The sequence below is a fragment of the Suillus discolor genome (assembly GCF_016758755.1).
Source record: "Suillus discolor strain FC423 chromosome Unknown F5147scaffold_2, whole genome shotgun sequence".
NCBI classification, from domain to species: Eukaryota; Fungi; Basidiomycota; class Agaricomycetes; order Boletales; family Suillaceae; genus Suillus; species Suillus discolor.
This window is the reverse complement of record NW_024541249.1, coordinates 310482-322130: the sequence shown is the minus strand read 5'-3', so window position 1 is coordinate 322130 and position 11649 is coordinate 310482. Positions and strand designations below refer to the sequence as shown.

The 11649-nt window shown below is 46.8% G+C and overlaps 2 protein-coding genes across 2 annotated transcripts; both read left to right on the top strand.

Annotated features, from left to right (window-relative positions):
• The first annotated feature begins 5018 nt into the window (after positions 1–5018).
• On the top strand, positions 5019–6620 carry F5147DRAFT_664681 (uncharacterized protein). Its single transcript, XM_041435033.1, has 7 exons — positions 5019–5375; positions 5430–5607; positions 5659–5709; positions 5765–5955; positions 6011–6100; positions 6151–6415; positions 6469–6620. The coding sequence occupies exons 1-7, from the start codon at positions 5305–5307 to the stop codon at positions 6535–6537; spliced, it is 915 nt and encodes a 304-aa protein (XP_041299402.1). The 5' UTR covers positions 5019–5304; the 3' UTR covers positions 6538–6620.
• A 2631-nt stretch (positions 6621–9251) lies between these two features.
• F5147DRAFT_664675 (uncharacterized protein) lies at positions 9252–9934 on the top strand. The gene is made up of 4 exons (XM_041435032.1): positions 9252–9457; positions 9520–9593; positions 9657–9701; positions 9752–9934. Exons 1-4 carry the CDS (start codon positions 9297–9299, stop codon positions 9757–9759), a joined length of 288 nt encoding a protein of 95 aa, XP_041299401.1. The 5' UTR covers positions 9252–9296; the 3' UTR covers positions 9760–9934.
• The last annotated feature ends 1715 nt before the right edge of the window (positions 9935–11649 follow it).

The window sequence follows — 11649 nt, the reverse complement described above, 5'->3', positions numbered from 1 at the left end:
TCGCCGCATTAATCAAGATGCCGATGCCTGCATAGGGAATAGGGCGCTTGCATCTAGTGTGGGCAAACGTTGGATTGTTCGGGTATATTAGGTACAATGGTCTGTTCGTTGTGTCTTAAAAATATCAGGATAGTCGGGTGAAAGACGGGGATTGCTCCCAAGAGCGTTCTAGTCAACATTTCAAGGTTTCATTGCATCATTCTGTACTTGTTATCGCGAGAAAGTTGAAGATTTCCCCGCACTCATCGTGAGCCAGCCGAAAGATAATCGCTTGACAGAAGGAGTTTAGTGCCACGAACTGTCAAAGGTATTGGCTGCATGCAGTGTTTTATCGCATGTGACCTCAATCTCTATTCAAGTCTTATCAGATTCATTGCAGTGCGCTACAAGGCAACATACTGATGTAACTTTGCTGTGCCATGTCGCGCCCGCGGAGTACCCCCCTGCCAAGTTATCTGGTTACCTCCCACAGCTTGTGGAGGATTTCAGCTCCTCAGGATATTGAAGAAATCTAACCGAGAAGACTCGGAGTTCCTAAAATTATACCATGTATCCAACAGATTTCCAATATTGCGGGGATAATCAGTCTTCTAGGAACGGGGGACCATCCTCCGATAAGTGGTTCCAACCTTCCCCTACAAGATTGTCAATGATTCGAATCTCACGCGCTCTCCTGTGAAAACGACGTACCATTGCCCAGTAGATGCTTTTTGAGTTTGATGCTAACTTCAGAATCTCACTGTCAAGATCGTGTTGTTTCATGATTGGAGAGAACTCGAAGATAGCCATTTTCACTGAGAACTCGACAGTCCTGTTCAGTTTTTACAGTAAAGATGGAGGCAAATATTGGGTTTAACAAGGCACCCTGCGACTACATTAGAGAGCGACACAAATAATCACATTTTCTGGAATACCTTCGCCTATCAAAATGATATAGCAGTCCCAACAGGTGACCGAGAGTGACACGTCCGTGCAAAGTGAAATATCGCTAGACTCATCGCCAGTAAACTGTCTCTTGCCATATGCATGCAGCGTAGTCCATAGCAACCTGACCTTACGGAAGGCGATAGCATTTGAGTTGAGCACCGTCGATCGTGTCTTCTCTATGTGGTAATACAAATGAGGGGGAGGGTGTGAGTCGTGTGGAGTGAGTGTGAGCTTGAAGCTTAGCGACAAAAGCCGCCCGTGCGACGAGTACTCCCGACAGCTTCTTTCCTTAGACGAATTGTGACATGGATGCAGGGAACTGAAAAAACCCTATACGACAATTTCTTTCATTTGACCAGCTTCTTGGGATGACCGCGACGTAACAGAAACCCATACTGGGCGCCTGTATGGGCGCTAGCCAGCCGCCAAATCAGACGTCACGATCTCGTATGTAAGTTCGTCTGAATGACTCGGGCAAACAGCTAGTTTGTTCTAATAGTTAGAAAGCAGTAGCATAGTGAAGCACATACACATATTCATATTATTTGTTCTCCCACCAGATAATGCGAAGCACACGTTGAAGTCCTCGGTTAAGTGTCCTCGATATCTTTAAACTTGAGAAGGAGTACCCTCTCGGTCGAACGAATCTGCCGCAAAGCAGAGGGATATCGCTAAACAAAAGGGCTGTTCTTCTACAGGAAATGAGGGAGGTTCCTGACTGAAACCAGTGCGGTTAGCAGTGGAAGCAATTGGTGGGTGAGGGAAGCGAGTCAAAGGCTCGAGTGAGAGCATCGAACCAGGACCCCATGCTGTTCTCTGGGAATACTGCGCTACCGACGGAGATCTTCCTTGGTGAATTGAGACCGTGCGGCGACTGACATGAATGCCGTTTTTTCGGAGGGTCCCATTTCCATTCAGAGACGTATTCGACATAGGACAACACATATGCCGTTGACGTTCGTGGCCCTGCAAAACATGAGTGTAGGCTTCTGATAAGTCTGGTCATAAGTTTCCAAAACCGGTACGTGCCGTATGGCAAGTCTCGCGGCAGTAGCCTCAAGAATCGCTGAGATAAAATAACTTCGTTATGGGTCGACGTAAAGGACCAAGGGTTGAACTTCTAGTTCTGCAACCTGATGTCAAGACTGGCAGGGACGCCAATAACTTATTCATGCACGAGGAGTCAGCCCGGGCTTGAGCGGTATGGCACTTTTAGGACAAGATTTTGCAAGTGATACTAACCGTTCTGAGGAAAATCAAATGCTAGGAAGCGACGGTGTAAGTTTGAAGAAGGTACTCCCACCAGACGTCAAAACAATTGGCAGACATGCTGTATATTCCTGATGCATTTATCACGTTCTGCTGAGATGGTAGTGAATGCCAAGTGTGTGACGGTAGATGATACAAAGATAACGAAGATTTACCTGAGAGTTTTTGAACTGGATATTTGAAAATCTGATGATGCGTGAGTGAGTACTAGTACGAGATAAGATAAAGAGATATCAAACGCTATTAAAGGCCCATCGCACGACTTCTTATAAACGCTCGTTCGCTTATAAGTAACAAAGTTTGAAAATTGAGTTCTGTAGAGTGAAGCTCGGCGAGTCGCAAAGTAGTACTCAGTACAACCTGATAGTGATGGATCAAACACCGTGAAAGACAAATTAAGGCTCCAGTAAAGTTTTGAACTCCGCCAGGACCCGACCACCGCCACTTTGCAACAAACCATTGTGGCGAACATGGGATTGCCATGTCACACATCTCCTTTCCTTCAGCGCTTGTACATAGTTGAGTTAAAGGTATGTAATACTATGACGGTACTTAGACTTCAAGGTACGAATCTTCTTCCCATGCAAACTCAAATGATGATGTTATACAGTAGAAGCGGATGTGAGGCAAGGTTCACTCATATTCATCTTGAAGCTTTCCGCGAACGCGAAGAAGATATTTCGTTAGAAGTGACCACATTCAACAAATATTGTTGTCGAGCCCAAGTTGTATCAGGTAGTCATCCGGTCACCGCCGTCCTGATGGTGCAATCCGTTTTTGGATCAGTGTGCCAAGCAATGAACTTGACACTTCAAAATGTCCCACCTTATCCACGACCTCTATACCCCCTGTCAAAATTTTACAATTAGTACTCATCGTGCGCTACTCAACCGTAGAATTCAGTAACGACAAATTACTCGCCGTCGGCATGCGACGTCTAGGCAAATCAAGAAGGGGACTGTTCCTGTCAGATCGCCAGGACCCATCTTTTACACTCAACGACGCTGACGTGACCGCGGAGTTGCAGATAGATATCGGTGCTGGTGTGAAAGACGTTGCCAGCTCTCCCAGACTCAGCGCCAATGGTAACGGTTGCACACATCATTGCTACGGAGAGCGTGCGGAAAGCCCTCAGGTAAAGAATGATCCGCAGTCACTACTGTCATCTCATATCGTGTGACAGAAACTGTGCACACATTTGATCCTTTCAGAACTCTTCCACACTCCGAGCGTCGACGTCTGACGCTTATGTAAATAGCGGATCAGATTCCCAGCTCGTCCAGGATCCATCAAAGAGACTGCTGTGGTACAGGTATTGTTGTGGGTTCTCGTGGACGCAAGCCAATTGTATCTCTATCACGAAAACGTTCGAATGATTGTCATGTGTGTATATCCAAACCGCTTCGATGGGCGCGACCTTCTTTCGTTAGCTCGTTCCCCCACGCCTGTTGTCACCGCCGGGATCCCAAACTTGATGTTGGACGTGAGTCTTTACTGTTGATGAGGTGGCTAATAATACTCGATATTCTAATCGATCAAAGTTGAGAGCCTGGGAGACAGAACCTCTGCGGAATGCCGAGTCTTTTTGAGCGGACTCTAAGTGACAGTGTGGGCAATAGGAGCATAGAAATGGCTGTTAATTGTACGTGATCTGTATATCTATGAGAAGGGAGAGTGCAAGACTGTACCTTGCCTGAGAATCTTTAGCGACCTGACCACTCAGTGCTGTTCTTTGGCAACTGTCATTCCACGTCATGACTGGTGCGGAGACTTGGAGGCGCAGTAACAGCACCTTCGACTTCAGTTTCTCGGTACCTTATTTTGAGACCAAATCGGTATTCAGCCTCGTTTTGATGCTGATGCCAAGTTTTTAATTGGATAGTAGTAGGCTCCAGCGCCTTTATTATTATTATTATCAGGCTAGAAGATCATGCAATCATATATGGTTTTCCATTGGTTTTCAGTGAGCCCGGAATTGAGCGGCGTTTGGTTCATTGATCGAGTATCGTATGCATCCAGGTGATATATGACATTCTGAAGCACATGTATTAACTACCGTTCTATGGATGACGGTCAATCATGCCATGTGTTGTTGAAACGTGTTATAAGTAGCGATCGGATACGCCGTCACGTTTTCTGAGCGTTTGGTTTTATTGAGTAATAGAGCAACAGGCTGCCCTTTACGGGCCGTAGGAAAGTGTCAAGATAAGTGTCACAGTGCGCAGTTTGGAACCTGGTCTGCAAGAAAACAAATGGGAGAGGGAGCGCCCGGTGTTCTGCAGTGATCATCGGAGACATGGTTCAAAGCCGCGGGAGCGGTGGAGATTAGAAACTAGACGGGAAATGCTAGAATAGACAACACATGTACGTGAAGGGTCAAAAACGTCGACTTACGGGGACCTGGCAGACGTTTACAGTATAAGGTGTGGAATCTTACATACAGTTATAGGTGGTTGGACGGGTTGTCATTCACATGTAGGAATTCCTCATTACGGTATAGTAGGGGGAAGTTGTACGGAGACTAGAGTGTGAGTGTAGAGAAATTAAGTGAGTAAAGAGTGAGTGAAGCATAGACCCCATCACCACGCGATGTGTCACTTAAAGGATCGACCACATGTCAGGACAGTCCGGAATGTTGATGGCCGACGAATTACCTAAATTAGAGTAGCGCATCAGAACTGAAAATACAATTAAGGAAATTGGATCGTCAAATTTTGGTGTAAAAATGGCCGGTACCTCTAAGGTTTAGGACCTGAATTGAATTCTTTTCTTTCGCCTGAAAGACATTAATATTCTTTCAATGAACAACCCTTTCATCTAGGAGATCGCTCGTGCTGCTCCTCGTTTTTTTTTCAGATTTTTCCCAACACGCAAAGAAACATGATGCGCCAATGATGTGTGGAAATTGATTAAAAAAATCCCCACCTTCCTATACGAAATTTGTTATGGCAAGTCTTAAAATGCACTTACGACGCATCCACGACCCTTAGATCAGAATTTTAGTGATTTAGACCGATTTCCCGGGTCCGTGACAATGGTGTCCCCGTCCATTTTCCACCCTTCTAACCTTCTCTGCTTCTTACTTCTAACAAGATTTAGTATAAAACGATGAAGGATCTTCCTCACGAAAATCTACCTCCCATACTTCCTATTCATCGTATGGCAGAAAGCATGGCATAGTCAGTCAATGTCCTTATGTTTGCTTTCATTCTCATTGAACATCTTTTCTACAGCTCTTCCGCCCCTAACGCTTACCTTCCACCAGCATCCTATTATCCACCTTCCGCTCACGCTCCTGGGCATGCTCATCTCATAGCGCCCCAGCAACGTCAAGAGCCACAACAAAGGAAGCGTCCCAAGTATACAAGAAGCAAGACTGGTTGTATGACATGTCGAGTCAAAAAAATAAAGGTATGCCACTCCATACTTTAACTCAAACACGTTATTCATTCTCCAATTCAGTGTGACGAGGCCAAACCTAACTGCATGCGATGCACTCATGGGCAGCGAGACGTGCGCATCGTCATATAGTCTTTCAAAAAAAAAATTAGCTAAAACACTTGTCCAGTGCACATGGCCAGAAGGCGTTCCCACCCGCAAGAAATCAACATCTCGGAAAGATAGTGTCGACGGGCGTCCATCCACTGCCGATTCATCAGGACTGTCGGAGACTTCAACACCTCCTACTCGGGACAGCACGCCTGCAAAAGCTCGTGTATCTAGCGATTACAACCAACCTCCAATGTCCCGTCGACACAGGCATGTGCATCTTCCATTATACGTATTATTGACTGACCAAAAACCCGTGTTTCAGTGATCTTTTTGCTCCAGTACCTCAAGTGAAATACGAGGAAGACCCTCATCTCAGGCTCGGGCCAGAACCCGATGCTGCGCGACGTCAGATGTGAGTCTTGAAGTTCTTTTTAATTTCGCTCTGTTCTAACAAATATGCAGAGCTCCACAAGGTTACCCCGTGCATCCAAATCAGAATTCCAATGTTTTATCAATGATATCCGAGATGCAGCCATACCCTCCTCACCGATACGACTCTGCTTACGCTACCCCAGCTACTCATTTACATTCACCAGCTCCCTCACGACACGTTCCCCCTCCTCAATCTCAGCACCATGTTAATATGCGATCTATGAACCACCAACCACCCCCTCAGCACTGGAGCCAGCCTCAAATGATGCCGAGTGTAAACCCCATGGATCCTTTTGTACGTATTCCTTGGGTTGTTGCCATTCTTGTACTGAATGTTATCTTGTTCAGTTCCCACACCCCCAGGAGAGGCATTTAGTGGCACATTCATCTAATGATCATCACCCTAGATACCCATAAGATTCATGTTTCTCTTTGATTTTTCTTAAAGATCCGTCATGACATTAATATTTGAGCATCATTTTGGCCATCCCCTCTAAGAACTCAATTGTCGCTTCCAATTTTTGCTTGGTCTGGATCGGCCTCCAGGATCTGATCTTGAGTGATGCGCTGTTCGGTGTTCTTGGTGTGATGCGGCGAGGAGTCGAGGACTTGCCTAAATTAGCGGGCTCATTTCCATGAATTCGAAGCTGATAGAAACCTGCATAACCCCGGTGCAGTGGCCAGAACTTGATTGGCAGCCTCCAAGCTGTGTCGTTGATAGACGTGAGTGATGCACCGTTAAAATCACTAAATCGTTCGATCGTCTTATGTCATTATCTCGGAAACAAACGCTTTCCGAGGGCCAAAGCTGAGTATATATACACATTTCGCTAAGAACCCTCGACGCGCCTTTGTCAAAGAGTCAGGTTCAATGGTCGGAACTGAACGCAACACCTGCTGCTGCAGTTTTTAGCAGTGTATTATTATGTTACAGGTAAGCCCCGCGGCAGGCCAGGATTCAACCCTTCCGCAGCCTGCATAGCCAGCAGTAGAGAAATGACCATCTCGCATGCTTCCTCAGATTGAGTGGTAATATGCCACTCCAATAATCTGCACAGCGTCGTGGAGATTCCAGGCGCGAACTCGATAAATCACGGATCCTTACATCCTCCGAACATGTATCGATTGGGGATGTCTCGCGTGTTTATACCCCGAGTACTATGTTCTCGGTCGTCGTCCACGTTTGAGAGCCATTGTAATTTACCTTTTGCACAGCTAATCTCTCGTTCATTTCTCGCGCCCTACTAGTACGTGGATCTCACAAGTTGATGAGAGCACTAAATCTCTGCGCGGGATGAATTACCTCATTTACCAGAACGTTGGGGGGAACTCGTATTCTCTCTCGTATTCTACAGCAGGCCCAGAGGCAATAGTGCGTATCCAGTACTTTTCAAATACATGGGAACGTCCTCGTGTAACTAATTCCGAACCTGCATCGCGGCGTTTTAGAAGAGTTTCCGACCGATTGGCGCTGGTGCAGTTCTGCTATGACCTATCACGGGAATGTGGATGAGCCACTGGAAACAATCGACGGTCTCTATCATAAGGATAGACAAATATTCAGGTATGGTAAATGTATGGTCGACCTTTGATAACGAATGATTGCAGGACCCACTGTGGGTACCATGGATTTATCGAGCTAGCATAAAGCTCGCGTAAGTGAAGGGCATGCTGCAACTTACTTTCAGATGAATAATGTCCTTCAGGTGAGTGCATGAATTATCAAAAGGATGCTATAATGAATTCTGGTATCGCTCTGGAAGCGATTAGATCAAGGTTTGCTTGGAGCGAACTGACGTATCATGATAGCCCTGAAAACTAAACGTGCTTGAGCTTGTGACGGGGTTTAGTCATATCAAGCTACAGGGGAATACCTGAACGTTGGTACGTTTATTCGCACTGTCCAGCTGTCTCCCTGCGAGCCACATTGCTGGTCAGATGGCTGTAATATGATGACGAAATTATGCACGCTGGCTTGTGAGTCGCGTCAGAACACCTGATGGGTGGTGAGTACAGCCCTGAGGTTCGTGAACTTGATATTCATTCTTCAGGGTTTATGGTCATATTAAGTGAGCAAATCGTGTGTCATATTGACGTCTTTAACAGTGTTTCAAGTAGCGTGTTTTCTATCACATCGTGGCTAGGGTGCTTTACAAGTTGCCCGCTGTACCTGCAACCATATTCAACGTATTCGAAGCATGACGACCCTGAAAATCTATGTGGTAAATTGCAAAATGATCAGGGTGCTCCCTGAACTCGAGGAAGTTGAAAATGGAAATCAAAGCCGCTATTATATCTGATCCGGGCCCACAAGAAAGTTTCACGATAAAGCAATGGGTGGCAAATGTTCTACAGAATTTAGGTCACCCATGCCTGATCGGGGTGAAAAAAAGGCGCAATCTGCGCCAGTCCGAAAATGCATGCGAGCGCGCGTCGGGCAACGTGCCCAATTCTGGAAATTTACACTGTAACGCCACGTTCCTGACTATAAGTGCTTCAACAACGCGTTTTGGGGTGCACTTGTCGTGAAAAGCAAATCGGGCGAGCAAGATGGACATATCGATATCAATATGATACCTTTCGCAGCTAGCTCATCAGATGCATCGACTTCGGCTACTAATATCAGAAAATTCCAACATAGCCAAGTGGCTGGTGTTACTGCGTACCTCGTCACTACTACGGAATGTTATGTTCTTCTGACCCGCCCACACGGAGTGGCACATTATTATGGTGGAAGATTATTGTTGCTCTCCTCCTCCTCCTTGCTGTCGTGTGACTGGTTGATGTATCTGGAAGCGTGTATTCTAGTCTGATAGTCATTCGAGGCTTTGTATGGGTCCAGCAGGTGCAGTACAGTCAAGCTGAGCATGAGGCTGCGTCGCACGAGCTGAGAGGTGCATCTTTAGTAATAAGGTTTTCCGAAGGGTTCGGCGTACTAATGTCGAAGGAGTCTATAAAACTGTATGTTGGCTGTGAAGGATACAATAAAACTTGAGCGCTTGTGGCATGGTTCTCAAACCAACCACTTAGTACTTATGGCGATGTGGTCAACAAAAGGGTCTGTAATGTTTCAAAATCTAAGTGTCCAAATTAGGATGAGTCAGTCGGTCGGACCAGTTTAACTAGTCTCCGACGACTTGACCGGTACCCTCAGGCTACTCTCTTTCTACACGACCATGAGTTCCCACGATAACGAGGAACTTATTGAACTTCATCAGGATAAGCACGATGTCATCCCTAATGGCACAGCTCTAGCTGTTACTGTCAACGAGGCAGCGGCGTCGGCAGCAGACCGCGAGGGCGACAACAACACTGAGAGGAAAATTTCCGGCTTCAGGTTCATTCTGTCTCAATATTGTCGTAAACCATGCCCCTCTGATTGGTCTCCTCGTTCCTTAGGGATTTCGTGCTGAGCCCTGAACTCCTGAAAGAGGTCATAGACAAGGGCTTGGACTTCGAGGTTCCGACCGTAGGTAAGTATGCCTCAGTATGGTGTTCTGAACCCGCTTATTCGACAGCCCAACATGAATGCAAAGCTCGGGCTTTTCTAAGAAGGCACGGTCTCGGTCAGTCAGGACACGGTAAGACGGCAATTTTGTCATCCTAATTACTAAGATAACATGTGGAATAGAGCACTGAGAAGTTGTCAGAGTGACTTGGGAAAGGCTTCTTTGATGGTCACCTTATGGTCACCAACTCGTCAGGTACATTGCAAAGACTTGCATATCTAGCGCTCCGTCGAATTGGTACAACGTTGCTTGCATTGTTGATGTATCAACTTCTTTGAATGAGACAAAGTTGGCCTGCGGAACTCTCAACCATCGTGGTGCTCCACGCGGGCAAAGAAAATGACGGATCAAAATGTTGAGCCATAGTAAGTATCGGCCCCGTATATGAAAACAGATCCTGAATTATTCCTTCTGTTGAGTCTGTCAATCGGAGACTTCTTACCACCGCCCATCAGTGAACTCCAGACTTATTCTCAGCATCCCTGGCTCGATCTATTGTCTAAGTCTTCTTCACCATTGCTTGGAATTCTAACTGGGAGCGGGGTACTCGGAGTGCAGGGTTAGAATGAGGTTTGCGTGCAGCGGCTGTGCAGCATGTGGCTTCTCTTCTCCTCCTACCACACAGCATCCAGGGTACACCCCAGCAAGATCTCGCGCCATGTCTGCGGCCTGCCACCTTTCAGATTTTCTTTTCTGCCACAAACTCCGGTGAGCTCTGATGGCTCAGATCCTTGTGTGTATCTGCATGCAATGAAAACAGGTCCGGCGGGGAAGCCGGCCACGAGTATAGAGCACTGCTCTTTTAGCTCTACTCGTGCTCGTATAGGAAGTTCACTGTCGTGAAATCTCGTTGGGTTTCTCACCAGAGAACCTGATGAGCGGAGGCCATAACGCCTTCTACCTGTGGCGAGCGAGAGTACCGTCTTTGTCAACACCTGCTTGTCGTGACGTGAATTCCCGCACTTTCGTGGCCGCGGATGCACGCACTAATGCAGATGTCCGCACCGACATGGATGCCTGCATTGACGCGGATGCCTGTTGTATTGACAGAAATGCCCGCACTCGTGCTCGGATGCTTTCCTACTACTTCTGTTGCAAACTGCTCCTAGCCTCGCCTCGATGCGTCGCTTTGCGGCCACTACGATGAAGATCGATGCTCATTTCGCTGCTTCGCATTCACTCCTACTGATGTGGGAATTGCAGCTCACCTTGGCTCACTTTTGCACAGGTCGGGGCCGGGTTGCCCCTGTCAGGCTTCCGCCCGAAAAACAACCATTTCCTTGTAATTAAGCGTGCACATTTTCTCACTACTTACACGACTGCACAACAGCGTCCCCCGCATTAAAATTCCAAAACATGCATACCGTGACTGCTGTGGTCTAGCGATCATTGCAATATGCTCCCGACTGTCTCTAAGTCTGTGGGGAATCAGTTAATGATATACTCGTCGCTTGTCAAAGAGAATCGCATACTTCACTGGCAGCACAACAGTCTCTACCAGCGACGAGATGACTGCGGACGTTTGATATAAACTATTTTTCTGGAATGTTCCGTCGGGAAACCACATGTAGGAGACGGACATCATAGGCCCTACAATAGGTCACTTTTCCATGTAGACCATCGGGATGGCTTAGTATTGGGAAAGTGATATCCGGGAGCTGATGGAGGCCAATATGTCATTGATGATTCTCTTCGTCGAGAAACTGTTTTCAAATGTTATATGTGCCATCTACGTGAAAGTGGCTCCACTCACATTGTCGATGTCAGTACGATTCGGGTCTGCGCTCGAAATGGAACCCAAATTTAGTGTAGAAGCCTTGAGAAACTCGTCACAGAAGGAAGTCATGCAATCCCTGAAGTCGGGGATGATTCCGCAGATGGCTGCAAATAGTATGAAAAGGGGTCTACCTGGCAGTGCTCGACAAACAGACGGAACGCCCCTTCCGTGAGCTCTGTACGATCCCTGGAGAGGTATTATAGATACCACAAGATGGGGAAAAATAGCAAGTACCTCGGCCCA

What these genes read in the sequence shown, in the direction of transcription:
- F5147DRAFT_664681 (XM_041435033.1), top strand. Translation starts at nt 5,305, where the DNA reads ATGAAGGATCTTCCTCACGAAAATCTACCTCCCATACTTCCTATTCAT. An exon ending in ATGGCAGAAAGCATGGCATA is followed by an intron (nt 5,376 to 5,429) that starts GTCAGTCAATGT and finishes TCTTTTCTACAG; the next exon opens with CTCTTCCGCCCCTAACGCTT. An exon ending in TAAACCCCATGGATCCTTTT is followed by an intron (nt 6,416 to 6,468) that starts GTACGTATTCCT and finishes TATCTTGTTCAG; the next exon opens with TTCCCACACCCCCAGGAGAG.
- F5147DRAFT_664675 (XM_041435032.1), top strand. Translation starts at nt 9,297, where the DNA reads ATGAGTTCCCACGATAACGAGGAACTTATTGAACTTCATCAGGATAAG. An exon ending in AGGAAAATTTCCGGCTTCAG is followed by an intron (nt 9,458 to 9,519) that starts GTTCATTCTGTC and finishes CTCGTTCCTTAG; the next exon opens with GGATTTCGTGCTGAGCCCTG. An exon ending in CTTCGAGGTTCCGACCGTAG is followed by an intron (nt 9,594 to 9,656) that starts GTAAGTATGCCT and finishes ATGAATGCAAAG; the next exon opens with CTCGGGCTTTTCTAAGAAGG.